The sequence below is a fragment of the Peromyscus leucopus genome, chromosome 3 (genome assembly GCF_004664715.2).
Source record: "Peromyscus leucopus breed LL Stock chromosome 3, UCI_PerLeu_2.1, whole genome shotgun sequence".
NCBI lineage: Eukaryota > Metazoa > Chordata > Mammalia > Rodentia > Cricetidae > Peromyscus > Peromyscus leucopus.
The window spans coordinates 33745737-33763764 of NC_051065.1; the positions used below are offsets into that span (position 1 = coordinate 33745737).

At 37.3% G+C, this 18028-nt stretch overlaps 1 protein-coding gene across 1 annotated transcript in view; it reads left to right on the top strand.

Moving 5' to 3' along the window:
- The window catches only part of Hgf (hepatocyte growth factor), a 65588-nt gene that overhangs the window by 15734 nt on the left and 31826 nt on the right, over positions 1-18028 (top strand). Inside the window, 3 exon segments of the mRNA XM_028861998.2 lie at positions 2327-2469; positions 6834-6954; positions 8311-8429. Of these exon segments, the coding sequence (XP_028717831.1) occupies positions 2327-2469; positions 6834-6954; positions 8311-8429 (383 nt within the window).

Here is an 18028-nt window from a genome sequence, read left to right on the forward strand (position 1 = left end):
GCAGGCTTCTAAGAGATAACAATAAATATAACAAAATAAAATATAATAAGCTAAAACAAAAACTATTACATCAGAGTTGTACAGGAAAAACAAAGAGAGGGAAAAGAGCCCAACAGAAGCACAAGAATCAGAAACCCACTTGTTTACACACTCGGAAGTCTCATAAAAGCACTAAACCAGAAGCCATAATGTATGGATGCAGAGGACCTGGTGCCGATGTGTGCAGGCCCAGGGCATGCTGCTTCATTTCTGAAATCACTAGTGGCTTCAGTACAATATTATTCCTTCGACGAACTTGCAACAAAATAAATATTTGTCTGGGGAACTTCATTCCTACACCAGCCAGGTGATATGTACATACCATGCGATGACTACTAGTAACTAATATTACTACTGCTTTTTCCCCAGTATAAAGTTACAATAGACTTTTCTTAAGTAAATGTAGTTGATGAGTTACTTCATCAAATATATAAAACAAAAGTCAGTTTTATTTCTGATAGAGAAGTATTTTGTTATAAATTTACTATGAACATTAGGAGAGAAGTGCCAAAAAATGAAAGAAAAATGTATTTCAGGCAATATTACAAACCCAGGATACAGACAGAATTCTAGAATGATTGAAGTACAGCTAAGAAAAGACAAACAGCTTATTTTTTGAAAATCAATTCTTGTTAAGGCTTTAAAAATTATAATTATCTTTAATTACATTATAACTTCCATCACTCACATGACCTAGTGTCTTATTTCTATTTCCTGTACTTGAAAGGCTGGTGAAGTAGAATGGAAACGCTTTGTTGGTGTGCACCTTGCAATTGCTCAACTCTTACATGTTAGTAATATCTTCAAATAGACTCTTTCATTTTTGGTCACTGACTTACTTCTTATAAAGGCCTGTTCCTTCATGCTCAGAGAAAAGACTTCTATTGTAAAATGTTGCTTGGAACATGACGCATGCCAGTCTTCATTCTGTGGTATAACATCTTTTTTATTTTTAAAAAGATTTTTTTTCATTTTTCTTTTTGATTAGTGCATAATACTTTAAATGTACCGTGTGATATTTTGGTTCATGTATGTGAACAGCTCTGGATAATTAGCATATCCATTTTTCAATTATATCACTGGATAGAAAACACATTTAAATAATGTTTACTAAGAGACTTAGATCTTTAAAGTTTGTATTCACGCAGAACAATGAGGACAATAAAAGTAGAAACAACTTTGAACAAAAGTGCAGTTAACTACTAAACATGTGATTGGGTTGAACATTTTTTCACTGGTATTGCCCGTAGAGAAATGTTCTTCTCTTACGATGTTTTGTAGCAGACAAATGTAGGAACCATTACTGTAAGCCCTACAAAAGTAAAAGGCTTTCACCTTTTCTCTTGCTGGAGGATACTTCTGGGTCACAGACAACCATTAGATCTTTAGCTATTTTAAGTGAAGCTATTAAATTGATTCAATACACCCAATGACACACACTTATGGACTAAAACCGAGAACACCAAACCTCAATCTCAGTCATCATTATCCAAACGTTTAAAGAGAATAAGCCATTTGATTCCTTGTTATGACACTGGCAATGAGTAGGGTGTGTTTAATTACAGGTGCCATTTGTCAAGTGTCTTATTAACTCCTTGAACTGCTCAGAATAGCCAGATGAAGTCTAAGTTGTTACAAGCTCTGGGTTTCCTTAGTGAATTAGTGGGCTAACGGTTTGGAGGGGTCGAATTATCTGCTGGGATGGATCTCAAAGTTGGTGTCAGAAAGAGTTGAAAGCAGTATCCAGGCTTTTTTGGTCCTGGATTCTTGGCTCATGCTATGTTATCAATCTTTTTCTCAATTGTGAAGAAACAAGTATGTGTGTGCATGCGTGCGTCTGATAGTTCTCACGAGAAAGCAGTGTCTAAGCAGAGAATGACCCTGGGTCAGCAGTGTACGGGTGAGATCGTGAGATCTGGAAGCCACATGCAGAGACGATGGCTCGGGTTTTCCTAAGTCTGAGAGTTCATTACCTGTGATTTGGAGTGTGGAAATTGTATTTTATAAAATACAATTGTATTTCAGAACATTTGGACTTGAGGAAATTCAGAAACTAGTAATTACTAATTTGATACGGGATACAGAAGTTCAGTTAGGTAAATTTAATAAAATTCAAAAAGTTAACAATATTGGCAATGGCAAAATTGAAGTACAAGTACACTAAGTTACATGAGATAGACACGTTTCTCTACTTTTGGGGAAAGTATACCCAGTAACTCGTATGATTAATAGGCCAACACTAAGGTTGCATGCTCTTATACTGTGATGATTATCATTTTAAAACTAGCTTTTTGCCTTCGAGCTATCGCGGTAAAGACCTACAGGAAAACTACTGTCGAAATCCTCGAGGGGAAGAAGGGGGACCCTGGTGTTTCACAAGCAATCCAGAGGTACGCTACGAAGTCTGTGACATTCCTCAGTGTTCAGAAGGTAAATGAACCTGAATGCTACATGGGGCACTACCCGCCCCCCATGTATAGAACTGTAACTCATGATAAAGGTTAACAACAATGAATCATTTACAAAGAGTATGTTGTTCATTCAAGTGCAAGCATAGATAGTTACGGGAGCGTTCTCAAACAATGCATCACAAACTTGTGGTCAGCAGATTCATGTAAGGTAACAGAGCCAGTTACCAACATGAATTTCAACATCAGCCTGGAATAGCCTTCTGGGGAAAGGAACAGTGAGCATTTACTTGTTCATTTAAGCTTACCTACCTCTAATTCTGCTCCCATAGACCACCTGAGAGGACCTAGAGTCTAGGTCAACCTTTAGGGGTCACATATCAGATATCCTGCATATCATATATTTACATTATGATTTGTAACAGTGACAAAATCACAGTTATGAAGTAGCAACAAAACACTGTTATGGTTGGTGGTCACCACAATATGAGGAACTGTATTACAGGGTTGCAGCATTAGGAAGGTTGAGAACTACTGACCTAGATAAAATTAGTCTTTTATTTGTAGTTCTGGTGCTGTTCATCGAGCACCTGCTTCTGAAGAGATGTGGTTTAAACTGCTCTGAAGCAGTACAGTCCAGGTTGATTAGATTCAAGAGAAGATATGCCAGGGTTTCCCTAAACTGAACATTTCAATAGGATTTTGGTGTTATGTGACTACAACCAAGTGTGAGGCATGACTGTAGCTCAGTGCTGTTCAAAATAGTATCTGAAAAGATCAAAGCTTTGATCCCAGGCTGCCTTGAAGGTGAGCACCTAAGCCATGTTCTTGGCCTGTGTTCTTGGTGTGAAAGAGCTCTACATTCTCTTTTGCATTGGAAAGCTAAATGACCAGCAAGGTGATGGAGTGACTTTTTCAGCATTGTATGTAGTTTCATTTTTCTCAGTTATTTGGCTACAGAATAAATTGGGTTTTTCAGTTTTGTCAAAGCTCCTATGATTTCACAAATCCAGATGAAACACAGATTAAATCATTTTCAGATTTATTAGAATTTTGAAGTACTTGGGGAAGGGAAGATACTTCTGGAATGCTGTCCATTTTTATAGTAGGATATCGTACCTGTTTATTAACCCAGTATTTTTCTATATCCTCCATTTTATATTATGTTGCTATTTATTACCGAACAAGTAAAGGCATTGTTAGCTAATTGTCATGGAGAAGGTTAATGTGTTTGTCATTAATTAAGTTGCACCCCTTGACTTCATGTGCTAGACAGTTTGTCTCTGTAAATTCCTACTTTTCAGTCCATGTCATATTCTGTTCCCTCCAACATCTTCATTGTTTTCTTTTCTTTTAAAAATAATAAACTTATCTGTGATAACATTATGAATAAGTCTGTTTTGTATGAATAAGTCTGTAATTCATATTTGTCTCTAAATTACACATGGAAGAAAATAAACGTCCACTTTTAGAGGAATCTCCACAATCATAATTTTCTGAGATTGAGAATCATTGGCAAATATGTTTATTGTTTTTGTTGGGTGTGAGAAAGTCTTTTTGAGGGCAGGTGATTTGTTCAAACTTTACACAACCTGCATTACCTTCCTAGTTCTTATTGGGGTGTGGTTTTCAACCCCTATTTGTAAAATACTTTGACATTCATTCTCAGAGGTGACATAAAATAAAAGTGCTAGAAAAGAAGTACTGTAAAACACTCTTGTTTTTAGCTATCCTTTGGAGAATGTAATTCATTAATACTCTTTAATAGTGTGAGGTCACGAAGCATCTATTAGAAGAGACCATCGTTCACTAGTGTGAAGACATGTGGTGCTGTTGGTCACCGTATCACTAAAGGCTGCAGATAGGCTCTTTCTGGAGGTCTGACATTAGAGTCTTTAGAAGTGAATGGACACCTGCTCTATAGGCTAAACATGTTCCAGGCCACATGAGTTGAACAGTGAGATTTTAAATTCAAGCTAAAATGAGCCAAGTTTTATATGTATTTTAATGAAGAGAATTCAAAATAAGCAACACTGTCAATACACCCATGAGCAATAGAACTACTACTAAGGATATTACAAAACATAAAAAAAACCTAACATACAGATGATGTGAATAGAAATGTGAAGAATTCTCAATTCCACTGAGTTTAAACCATTTCATTGAGTTGGCTCTCTTTGTCTTAGGCTTAATTTATTGAGTGGTAAGTTGCAAAGATTACCTCATTATAAACGAATTAGTAATTATCAACTAGCTTCTATATTTAAAATTAATAAAATATTATGATCAAATTTTGTTTTGTAGTTTTTAAAAGGGAGACTGTTTGGGTCTCTCAGAGGCCTGTTCATTTTTTACACCAACAATGGCTTTGCCTCCTAAAACTTAACAATTTTTTTTCAAACTTATACCTAATTTATTTTTTGTCATGTATTACCACCATTTATTGCATATTTGTTCCTGTATATTTTATTTATTTTACCTAGACTTTGAAGTCTAGGAAAATCTCATCTCCTAAAAACGACTCCCCCAAACACGTGAAGTTTAGACTATATCACACAGTGAGGCCCTGTTGCCAGCAGCACCAGGGTCTTCTGAGACCGCATTACTGGATACCCAATCCAAACCTGCTCAACAAGGATTGGACAGTTAAGGAGAGCTGAAGGTGATCTTTATGCTCATTAAATGTGGAGGCATGCCAATCTGCCACAGTTGTTCTGGAAAGTAGTCATGTTATGCAGTCATTAATTTCATCTTTGTAGCAACTTTTTCCTAATGCTGTTAAAATCTAAATCTGAAAATATTTTATAACAATTCTCAAGGTAATGCTTCCCCCAAAATAATTACATTCAATTTTATTGGCAGATATATTACAAACTGCAAAAACAGTTATGAGTAGTACATTACAATGGAAATAGGTAATCTACTTTTCACTGGATACAAAGGAGCCAGAAATAATAACAAATGTAGCACCATTTTCATTGAAAATCTCAAAGCTTAACATCCTTCACAAAATGGGGAGAACTAAATGAATTTGTTCCATTCAAATGGAAAGTTGTACTGTGATGAGGCATAACCCATGCGGGGCATTTCAGTGTGGAAACAGCAATGATCAAACTGAACAACCTTAGTCATGAGTTATCACCACCCTCATGTACAGCCTCTTGACTGTATCGTGGGCAATATCCATATCTGATGAAAGGAACTGAACTGGTCTTTTGTCTTAATTCATGATTATCCTATATGAAAAGAAAGTAGGTGGGCCACTCAAATACATGGATCCTATATTCCAGACAGCTAACAGTTAATGTCCTGTTATGTTATTAAAGTAAGCATTTCAAAAGAAGAGACCACTCTGATGCCACATACCAAAACACTCCCAATATTTATTAGGCAAGAGTCCAGCAGATAAATTAATTTTAACATTAATGTCTTTCCTCACTTCAGCTAAAGTTAGATGATCAGTGCTCAGCAGATACAAATGATGTGTTTGGGGAAGTTGGCCGGATTCGTAGGAGAGCCAAGCAGTGATTTATTCCACAGGATGCTTGCTATGCTACAAATCAACCTTCTGTTGGAGAGATCTCATTTGCAGCTAGTTGATGTGACTCAGTTTTCTGTGTGACTTGAGACCAGCCAGAGGTGAACAATTAATTAACCCACAGAATCATCAGTATGATCCTGCATAATTAGATCAGCTTAACATTTTTTAAAGAGTGGGTGCACGGAGTTCAGTAGCAGGTCATCTTCTGTCCTAAGGTAGGTAAGAATGGTAGCTTGCCCACCTACTCAGCATGAACAGTTACTAACAGAATGGACTTGTAACTATGTGTATATATATATATATATATAAATAATATATATATATATATATATATATATATATATGTAAAAGCTTGTTTTTTAAGTGGTATCAGACAAAATGTTCCATTGGTCTCTTAAGTATGTCAGTTCATAATGGACTGTATGAATATAATATATACTCAGTGGAAGTCACAAGATCATAATGTGTGTGTTTAGATGGCAAGTGTAAAGAGAATTGCTAGTGTGTCAGTGATAAAAGTAAGATCCTGCACAATAGTTCATTGGGGAACAGTCTGCAAGGGCCCATCTTATATTTCCAATTTTGATGTATTTTTGAATAATTATTGAAAACTAGGCAATATTCTGTCCTTATGCTAAATCTGAATGGCATTAACTTAAAATTACATGATATATTCCATAGGTATCATTTTATAATGCTATTTATGTGTTTAAGATCCCAATTTAAAATTAGGATGGTGTGTATGGCTGTTTAATAATAACTGATTATTTTGCTGTTCTAAACATTACAATGGTATCGGTTTTACTGCCAGAAACAATTAACATAGCATACTTTAATTTTATTAGTTGAATGCATGACCTGCAATGGTGAGAGCTACCGGGGTCCCATGGATCACACCGAGTCAGGCAAGACCTGTCAGCGCTGGGATCGTCAGACACCACACCGGCACAAATTCTTGCCTGAAAGGTAAAATCTCACCGGATCTCGCTCCCATGGAGTTCTCTTTACAAGCTTTTGTTCATTCCGCAACAAACCACCATGGGAAATCTCCCTCTGTGCCTTCCTTACAGCACACAGGCAGATAATGTGGAATTAGCCTTAATATTCTGGCTTCTGCCACAGCTGTTTAGGTTTGCAGATCATAATCTTGAGGTGATAGGATTTATGATAAGACATTTGAGACCAGTAGCTACACTTTCAATTGAGCTGCTAAAGTAAGGAAGATTGTTGAGCAAAACTGCCAGCGAGGTCAGAATGGAACCTTCTCTTGTTTCCCATAGCAATAAACAAACAGACCAAAACAAAACAAAACAAACAGTACAATGTGGCTAATAAGGTAATGGCTACTTTGATAGACCCAGCCTTTTGGCAGATAGTGTAATGCTAAGTACAAGCAAATTCCTTACAGTATCTTCAGATGCTTAGGCCACATGTCTCACACCTTAATATAGTTCCTGTCTATAGTGAAAAGAAAGACAGCATAAAACAATTCTCTGGCTGTTTTATCCTCATGTATTTTAAAATTGCCAAAATTTCATGTGAAAAATTTGAGTTGAGAAAAAGAACAAAATGGAATTAATTTTATAATAAAGAATTAAAATTCAAATAATTAGACTATTCTATTTCCACCTTCCTTTAGAAATTGGTGTAAATTGCTTTTTTTAAAAAAATTTCTTTGTTTTTGTTTATTTCTTCTTTTTGTTCTTGTAAATAAAATGAAAACTCTGTTTTGTAAATGCTTGTCATTTCTTTTAAGTAAGACCAGAAAGGATATGGTAGCAATTAAATTCAAATCACCAGTTCAGGGTGCTGCTAATTTAAAGGGAGGTGGGATGTGGGAAAGTGGTGTGATGGAGTTTGTCTCTTGCGCTGGTGGAGGTGAGGGCATGACCTAGCAAGGCTCCATTTCCAAAATTGAGCTGTCATTAGTAGCAGAGCTCTTGAAACCGGACTTCAGTTTGAAGTTTAAGCCTGCCCTAGAAAAGAACCTGCTCCCTTAATGAGCATTCTACACAAGGTCATGTTGGTGGAATTTGTCTTTAATTGGACTCTGTGAAAAAGCGATGTAGTTGGAGATCCTAACTGGTAGACAGGTCCAAAAATGGACCTACCTTAGTAACAAAGAGGGAGATACTGCATCCCTAATGAAATGTAAGTGGAATTGGGATTGGTGACTGGCAGGCCCTATAAAGGAAAAGGTGGGAACCCCATTCTTTTCCACGTTCTAGCATCCAAGCTGAGTGGAAAGCTATTCTGGGAACTGAGGGCTGTGTGGTGTTTCCAGGCAGATTTACGTGACACTTTCCTTGGTGTGGTTTGCAGATATCCCGACAAGGGCTTTGATGATAATTATTGCCGCAATCCTGATGGCAAGCCGAGGCCATGGTGCTATACTCTTGACCCTGACACCCCTTGGGAGTATTGTGCAATTAAAATGTGCGGTAAGTTAGGATCAAATTTATTGCTTCCTTTCCTTCTAACAGACTGAATCTAAGCAACAATTATTAGGAAGATAGGTTAACAACTATAATACTTGATATCTTGGTATGCATGAGTTTTAGTATTTTAAGGCTGTGTTGTATCATATCACACAATCTTTTCAATTTCCATATAATAATTGTTTTGAATGTGATTCATCCATAAATGTATACATATAAACACGTTGATTCATATGATAGTAAATACTTGCAGTTTAATGCTGCCAAGACTTTTTTTTTAAGTTCAAAGAGTAAGAAAACTAACAGGGAATATGTACATCATTACAAAGTTTTTATGTCAGTAACCACTTTGGAGTTTAGTACCTTCTGGATCCTTTCACTGCCTTTTCTCTCTGAATTGTAGCTTGAGCATCATCTGATAGCAAATCTCTTTTAGATAAAGGTAGACCCTCAATTGGGAAGACTATGCCTCATTGAAGCTTCTCACGGGGGCGTGGGGGTGGGGTTGCAATCTCTAGAGAGTGATGTCTTCCCTCTGGCTACCCAAGAACATGGCCTACATTTTGTTTCAATTTACTTTGTTCCTAAGTTCTGTTTCTAGATGCTGGCCCTTAGCTAAATGCTCAGGAGAGAAGTTAAATCTTGTATCCTCTTACTTGTGATATCCCTTTAAATTTATGCACATGGCCCTCTCTTTTATACCTAATCCAGGTTTTTTCCTCCTCTTTGAAGTTATACTATGTAATAATAATTAGATAGAGACATGTTTTTACATGATTAAAGTTCTTATTTTTGCAGCTAGAATATAAAATGCTTTACAATCAATAGAATTGCATGTATTTATGAAGATATACTAATGTTGTAAATTGCTTGATAGTTTAAAATTATGTATTGGTACGGAGATATATAAGGAAATGATCAAATAGTGTGATATGTCCACACCCAGCATTACATGAAATTATGAGACCACGGTAGATATTTGGTGTTTCCCTGAAGCAGGCTGATGAGGAATGTCTTCTGAATACTCTCTACAACATTATTCAGGGTGTTGAACTGTCAGTCTATTTTGTAGACACACTAATAAGAGAAAGCATTTAGGCAAGACCTAGAGATGGGACACAGCATATGTGAAGTGATCACAGACTCAGGAAGCATGTCCGCTGAGACACAGTGTTCCAGGGACATTGAATCATTTGTTTTGTCCTTTAAAATCTCAGATGCCTCCTGTGACAGTGTTGCTCTGTTGAGACTGGATTAGTTCCACCCACTGACTTATTTAATCATACTCATCTTCCCATCTTTTTAGATCTTTAGTTAGATACAATACTCCAATTGTTTCTCTCTTATTGTCTGTGTTCTAGGCATTATTAAAACCCCCTCCTAGAATAAGGGCTAATAGACACACACATTGAATGAACTGCAAAGCAATCCGTGAATGCACACTCACACCACATGAACACACATTCATATGTACACTCACATACACAGTCACCTTTTGATTGGCACATGTATACTGGGAAACCTAAATGCTATTCTTGTCTGGTTCTAAACCAAATCATGAGGATGTTTTAAAAAGAGATTGGGAAAAGAAATAATGATACTTTCAATATTATTCTTTCCTGCTTTTTGGAACTAAGGCACATATCTAGTACAACCCTAATTTGACTTTAATACATTGCCTTGAGTTTTAAAAACACTACAAACACTGAAAAAGAGATATTTGAAAATGCATTAAACACTTTTATGACATTTGTTAACATAGATTATTAATAATTGTTTATCTCTAACTGTCATATAGACATATATATGTACACATATGTGCTTATGCTTGTGTGTATGTCCTACAATCATAGAAATTTAATAACTCACTTCAATATATGAACTTATTTCAGAGCAGTATGATGAAATGAAAAATAAAAGACACTCTCACAAAAGTACATGAAATACAGGCTATAAAGAAGTCGAGTATAAATCAGAGGGGCAGGCAGTGAGAAGGCAAGGTGGGGAAGTATGTGAACAGCGTTCAAGAGGGTGAGTGTAAACTCTGTGTGTCACATTGGGAAGAGTTGAAGTGGGGTGAAGAAAGAGCGAGTTTCCCAGGGTGTTGTATACGTGATTATGTGAGAGGTATTAATCCAACGATGGGAAGTGCCTGTGTCAGATGCGGTCCTTGTAAATCCACTCTTCTGTATGGTGTTGGGGAGTGTCACTAGTGAGTGGTGACAGAAAAGCCTTGGCTCTGAGGCAGTGTCAACCAGCAGACAGGGACATGAACAAGGCTCTTTGCCACCTTCTGTGGGGCATGGATTTGCTGAGCAACTGCTATGTGTCACACACTTCACTAGTTGCAAAGGATAAATGTGACTGAGCTGGACGAAGTGATTACATTGCTATTTCAGAGCTTTAGCATGAACTGCCAAAGTATAGCTTGGTAACACTGTCTTGATAGCGAAATTCATGAGTTTCAGAGCCACAATTTGAATGCTATTATTTATTTTTCTGATGAATGAGCACCAAGTTTGTGCCTGTCACTCTTTCTAAGCTTTAGTCCTATGGTTGGCGTGTCCCTGGAAGTGGAGGGTGGATGTTGCTCACTGTCTGCAAATGTGTGCCGGAGTGCTCTGCAGAAAGCCTCTTGTCCTTCCCCACAAAGGGATAGCTCCACAAATATCAGAAACCCACAAACATTTCAGCTGTATAACATTTGACAGTCCAAAGCATATGACAATTTAAGGTGCTACAAACAAATAACAACATTGTAAATCCTGTGTGGTGCCTGAATGGAATACTGGCTTTCTTATTTAAGCTTTTCTCTGGGACAAGTTCATATTTTGCATGTTTGTTTTGCATATTAGTCAGACATAATGTTGGTCGAGATTAATTGTATCAGCTACATTAGTCTTCTGGTGCTCATGAACCTCCCTTGTGACTAATGTCCCTTAGAAAGCTTCACTGATGTTTAAGTCAATTTACAAACTTCTTGGACTCAAAGTGCTTTCTGCCCTACCATTGGGATCCTCAACATATCTCTGTGGGTTATGTGAGCCAATGCTTGCTATATTATAAATTAAAAGCATGTCAATTCATTAGTAATGGTGAAAGCATTGGCTAGTAATACATGTAGTTTTAATAAGAAAATCTTTAATTTTCAGAAATAAAAAAATAAATTTGTGACATTTTAGTCTTTTCTTTCTTTCTTCCTTTCTTTCCTTCCCTCCCCTCTCTCCCTCCCTTCTTCCTTCCCTTCCTTCTTCCTTCCTTCCTTCCTTCCTTCCTTCTTCCTTCTTTCTTTCTTTCTCAAATTTCTTAGTATCATCTAAATAGAAGGCAGCCAGGCATGCTTCAGTGTTTTGGTCACAAATGACCTTATAGCACTATTGTGAAGATAGTCTTGATTCTGCAGGCACCTGGGGTTCTCAGGAATGTCAAGTACCCTGAAGGCACATTTCTGTTGAGTTAGATCACTGCCCATTGCTTTGGTCCCTTAGAGTGCCGTGGATTAGAATACACCTGTTGCCTGCTCCAACTCATCTCAATTTCTTATCACCAGTAACTTATCTACCTGGTGACTTTTGTCTGATCTTTCCGAATTTCTTCATTAATCTTGCAGAAGGGTCTGTTCTGTGATTGAAGTTCTCATTTGCAACAATCTTTTATCTAGTGCAGAATCTAAAATCCTACAATAATCCCAGTACTGTAACTCTCACCTGTAGTTCCTGTTTGCTACTCCACCTAGAACTGTTTGGATAGTGTTCTGTGAATTGCTTAATTGGCCACTTTGTTTCATTACTGTTCCCTTTATCCCAAAACTATTATTTCTCACCGTCAGTACTTGGATGAACGATTTTCTGAGTGGACTTATTCTCTAATTACTGTTTCCCTTTCCATTTTCTTTTTCACTCTACAAAACCAATGACTTGTTTATGATCATGGTTTTACTATGTGACCCTGGTTGGCTTGATCATCTCTGTGTAGACCCAACCGGCCAATTCACTGAGATCTGCCTGCCTCTACCTCCTGAGTACTAGGATTAAACGTATGCGCCACCATGCCCAGTTAAAGACCTTCTCCTATCCTTTGTTATATTCACAAAATATAAACATCTCCTTTCATATCTTAATTAGTCTGAATCTTAAGGTATCTTTTTAATTTTTATTTTTAGTCTCTCTACCCAAATCTGTAGACTCCAATTAAGCAGAGTATTTGGCTATTGCAGGAGTTTATTAGAGAGTTGCTGATGAACGAAGAGACGGGATTTTTCATTGTCTTTTATGTTTCTTGGTATTTTTTTTCTCTGAATCTTGTTTCCACATAAACAAGGCCTAATGTGTTGTTCCACAGTTCTCTCCTAATGCCTCAGCTCACACACAGCTTTTCTTTTGTTCTTGTCTTATCTCACTTCTGTTATCCTCTTTTTTCTTTTCCTTTTAATTTTTTTTCTAATTTGTAGATGATTTGTATTTGACCAGAGACAATTCAGAAGTATGTGCTGCCCAGATCTTACATAGCTCGAGCATCTGTTTGTGGCATGAAAATGGATTGAATTGTACATTCCCTAAATTTAAATACTGTAGCCTTAAATCCCCACAGGATTATATTTTGGCATAAGTATTTTAGAAGGGATTTAACATTAAGTAGAATTCTAAGAAAGGGCCAAAAGCTAGTAGCAATGGTGGTCTTATAACAAAAGGAAGAGAGTTCTCTCCCTCTGTTCCTCCATCATTCGAGGACAAGGCAAGAAGCCAGCCATCTACCAGCCAAACAAGCCCTCATTAGGGGCCTGTGGGCCAGAACCTTGTTCTTAGACTTCCCAGTCTCTCGAACTATGAAAATAAGTTACCATCGCTTAAACTCCCATGTCCTCTGCATTTTGTTATTACAAAATAGCCGTTAGTAACAACTACAAAAAGTCTTCCTTGTAGTAAAACTCAATATTAGCCTCTTTAAAAGGTGGTATCATTATCTTTAAAACTTCAGTGCACTCAGATGTTGGGAAAATGTTTATGACAAATTGTCTCCCTTCTTTAAAAAAATCTGACTGTTTCACTGAGTTTTATTGGGAAGTCCAAGGCCAGAGTAGAGACTCAGAGAAATAAAATTGTATTATATATATTCTCAGTCAGGAAAAAAATCATGCTATCAATACCCTTCTCAAGGGAAAAGTCTTTCACTTGGATGGCTTTTCCAAGTCATCTTCTAAGAAATAATGCTGTAGACTTGAAGACCTTTCACGAATGCTTTGTCTCCTGTGTATTTTGTACCAGAAAAGTCTTGGAGAAAGTCCAGAGAAATGTTTCAGTATGAATACTGACTTCACTTGGAGAGCAAACGTGCAAGCAATTTGAGGTTTGTGCTTTGGAGGTCTTTACTACTTTCCCATGTCAACTTTAAAGCAAGAAGCTCTTTACATTTACAGTGGGCCTGATCCTGCCCTCTGTGTTCCAAGGAGCACAAGTCCCATTGACAGGAGAGTGGCTTTGTATACTGTACTCAAGTCTTTGGGGACCAGCATGAGGTGAAGTCTGTGTTTCATTGCCCCTCAGTAGCTATGTTTATGAAGCTTTGAGGGGGAATGAACTCCAGGGGAAAATTAGGTGTCTGTTCACTGGTGTGCTAAGCAATTTTTTATTAACCATTGAAAAAAAAATAGGACTATGGGCCTAGGGAGGTGCATCAGGTTCAGTGGGTAAGGGTGATTACAAGCATGAGAACCTGAGTCTGTATCCCTAGCATTCATGTGAGAGTAGGGAACCTCTTCTGGTTTCTGCATATGCACACACACACACACACACACACACACACACACACACACACACACACACGGGAGAGCAGAGGCTCCTTACCTTTCTTGGGAAATCTGAATTATTTTTGGCAAGGATTATAACTTGGTGAAAGATTGTGAAGGTAAGGGTTTACCTGTCTGTACAAAGCTTAGAAAGCCCTGAGTGGGGCTCATTGAGACTCTTACACTCTAGCTCCCATTCATAGACATCCATTTAAAACATGCAGTTTCTCTGCAAAGAACTGACAAGATCTTCATAGAGAACATTAATTAAATTTATTTGCTTACTTACTTATTTATCGAAGATAGGGTGTTTTTATATAGTCCAAACTGGTCTTGATCTCATGAACCACCCTCTTTAGCCCACCAAATGCTGGATTACAGGTGTATGCCACCATGCCTGGATTAATTTGTTATTAGTAATATGTTTCTACTTATGCCTGTCTGGGAAAAGATGTTTACCCTAAGAATTAGATAAATCAATCCCCTTTATCTAAAAATATCTATTTAAACTTGCAAACTGCCTTCAAATGTTCTGGCAACCAGATCACACTGAATTCAAACCAGCAAAGTGAAACAAATGTTCCAAGAAGCTTCTACTATATTTGATGGTTTTGTAAGACAGTGGAAATTTCAATAGTGAATATTGTGTTCCTTAAAGTATTTCCAAACAGAAAACTTGGTGTCAGTCATCAAGGACAAGCATTCCTCCACTGCCAGGCCACGGAGGAGCACTTAAATATCTTCGAATCTGTGTCCAAAGCCTGGCCACCACTGACACTCCTGGCAAAATATTTTAATTTGAGGAATTCTCAAAAGAGTTCCTGGTATGTTCAGCATGAACTTGCAAAAATATTTGTGTGTGTGGTGATGATGTATTTTAAAAGTATGTTCTTTTATCTCAAGTTGATCAGCTCCAGCAGATATTTGACTGTGATGCTGTTCTTTTACTCTTAGTGTGGCCACTAGAGATGCCTCAGACCTTCCTCAATCCAAGTCCCATGTTGAAGGATTAAGTACAGAGGAATGCCTTCCCCAGTATTTGACAGTCCTTTCCAAATCAATTATCATGAAGTATTTGTTTCTCTCTTGCTGCAGGCTTTGGTGTTTATACAGTAGGGCAGCAGAGGAGCCTAGTTTACTGTAGTTCAGAAATAAGTTATTTCATTTATATCACAGTCAAGTGGTCTGTGGACAAATCATTTATCATGGATAATATCACTCATCAGATAATATTTATTGCACAGCTTCAAATAGTCTCATAATAAGTCTTATTGATGAAAATTACTTAGTTACTCTAAATAGTTGTACTAATATATCTTCATTCATCCAAAGCATTTATTGTATGTACTGTAGAACTGTGTAGTTCTTGATAAGGTCACTTCTAGCAGCTGAATGTGAAGTGAAATAAATGCAGAAGTACTAACCCTGAATTTGTATTATAATTTGTAATTAAGATTAAGATACATTTCTAATAAATTAAAACAAGGAAAAATAAAAACTAAGATATTTCAGATTCTATACAGTTATAGATGCTCATTAATAGGTAAAATTATGATCATTACTTACATATTTTCATCTTTATGAAGCTTAATGAAACATAACATTTATTTGACATATTAATTTTTCATATAGTTTCTGAGCATTTTATAATTTTGGTTATTAAAAAGATTTTGTTTTCTACTTCTAAATTAGAATATTTTTGTGCAATCCCAACCCCCTATTTTGTGTGTTTGTGGCATATGTATGTGTGAGTGTGTGCATATATGTATGTGTGTGTACAAATACATTTGTATCTGTGCATGTGTTGTGGAGACCAGAGTCTGACATCATGGTTCTTTCTCAATTATTCTCCACTTTCAGTTTTTGGGACAGGGTCTCTAAACTTGCAACTCATTGACTTGGCTGGGCTATCAAACCAGTCATCTCCAGGGATCTGCCTATCCCACTGATCCAACAAACTGTGCTGGGTTACAGTACCTGCTGGCAGACCCATCTTTGTGTGGCTGCTGCAGATCTGAGTTCAAGTGCTCCAGTTTGAGAGAAGGTGTTTTAGTGACTGAACCCTCATAACTTTGGTTTTATGTTACTGTACTAGTGTGTGTGTGTGTGTGTGTGTGTGTGTGTGTGTGTGTGTGTTGTTTTCTTTTAGTGAATATTGACTTTTTTCTAATTTAATTTTATAATTGAATTTAATTTTACATATCAGCCACGTATTCCCTTGTTCTCCCCGCTCCCGCTCCCCCTACCTTCCCCCAAGCCCACCCCCCATTCCCATCTCCTCCAGGGCAAAGACTCCCCTGAGGATTAAGTTCAACTTGGTAGATTCAGTTCAGGAAGGTTCAGTCCCCGCCTCCCAAGCTGAGCAAAGTGTCCCTGTATAAGTCCCAGGTTCCAAAGAGCCAGTTCATGCACTGAGGACAGGACCCGGTCCCACTGTCTGGATGCCTCCCAAACAGATCAAGTTAATCAACTGTCTCACTTATCCAGAGGGCCTGATCCAGTTGGGGGCTCCTCAGCCATTGGTTCATAGTTCATGTGTTTCCATTTGTTTGGCTATTTGTCGCTGTGCTTTTTTCTAACCTTGGTCTTGACAATTCTCGCTCATACAAACCCTCCTCTTTCTTGCCAATTGGACTCCTGGAGCTCCACCGGGGTCCTGGCCGTGGATCTCTGTATCTGGTTCCCTCAGTCATTGGATGAGGTTTCTAGCATGACAATTAGGGTGTTTGGTCATCCTATCACCAGAGTAGGTCAGTTTGGGCTTTCTCTCGACCATTGCCAGTAGTCTATTGTGGAGATATCTTTGTGGATTTCTGTGGACCTCTCTAGCACTTTGCTTCTTCTTATTCTCATGTGGACTTCATTTATCATGGTCTCTTATTCCTTGTTCTCCCTCTTTGTTCTTGATCCAGCTGGGATCTCCCGCTCTCCTAAGCTCTCTTTCCCTCGACCCTTGGCCTTCATTACCCCCACTCACATTCAGGTTGTTCATGTAGAATAGAAAAAACAATGCCAGAGGGATATCTGGAAAGCAGGGCATTCTGCCTCAACTCAACTCAGTATGACCTTAAATATTGAATGAAACCTATGAGAGTTAATATCTGAAAGGCTATACAGAGTATTCAATTCAAAGACAAGTTGATGTGTGTTTAGTGAGAAGAAGATTACTAAGATAAGTAAAGATGACTGTAACTTATTAGGAAATCAATATCTGACAGAAACAATGGGTGGTTTTCATCCATTTCTCTGTCATTGGGTGATCCCTGTGTCTTTCTTGGGGTCCTGTTTTCTAGGTAGTCTCCCTGGAGTTGTGAGTTACTTTCCATCAAAATCTGTAAAATATCCCCCTGAAGTGATAAGCATGGTGTTTAATGTCTGTAATACCATTTGGGAGGCTGAAAAGGAAGCCATCTCTGTGTTAAAAAACCAAAAACCTCAAATAATAATTATGACAATAATAATGATGATAACAATATATAAAATGATGTAGTATTTAGAAATGTGAATGAAAGTTAAGATGAATAGTCAATTTAATGGTTTAAATGATAAGTATCTTATAATTACATTTAAAAGTGGAATGTTATTTAATTAACTCAGGTTGGAAACTTCTTCAGCTTCTCAGTTTGACCCTGACATTACAGTGGGTTAAACAGTGAGGTATTTTCCTAATGTCATACAATTGATTTTCTTTGTTTTAAAATTTTTTCTTGCAATACATTTTTAACATATTCTTCCCCTCTCCAAACTCCTCCCTGATCTTCTCACTTTCTTACCCATCCAACTTCAGGTTATTTTTCTCTTTGATTTTATTAGAGTT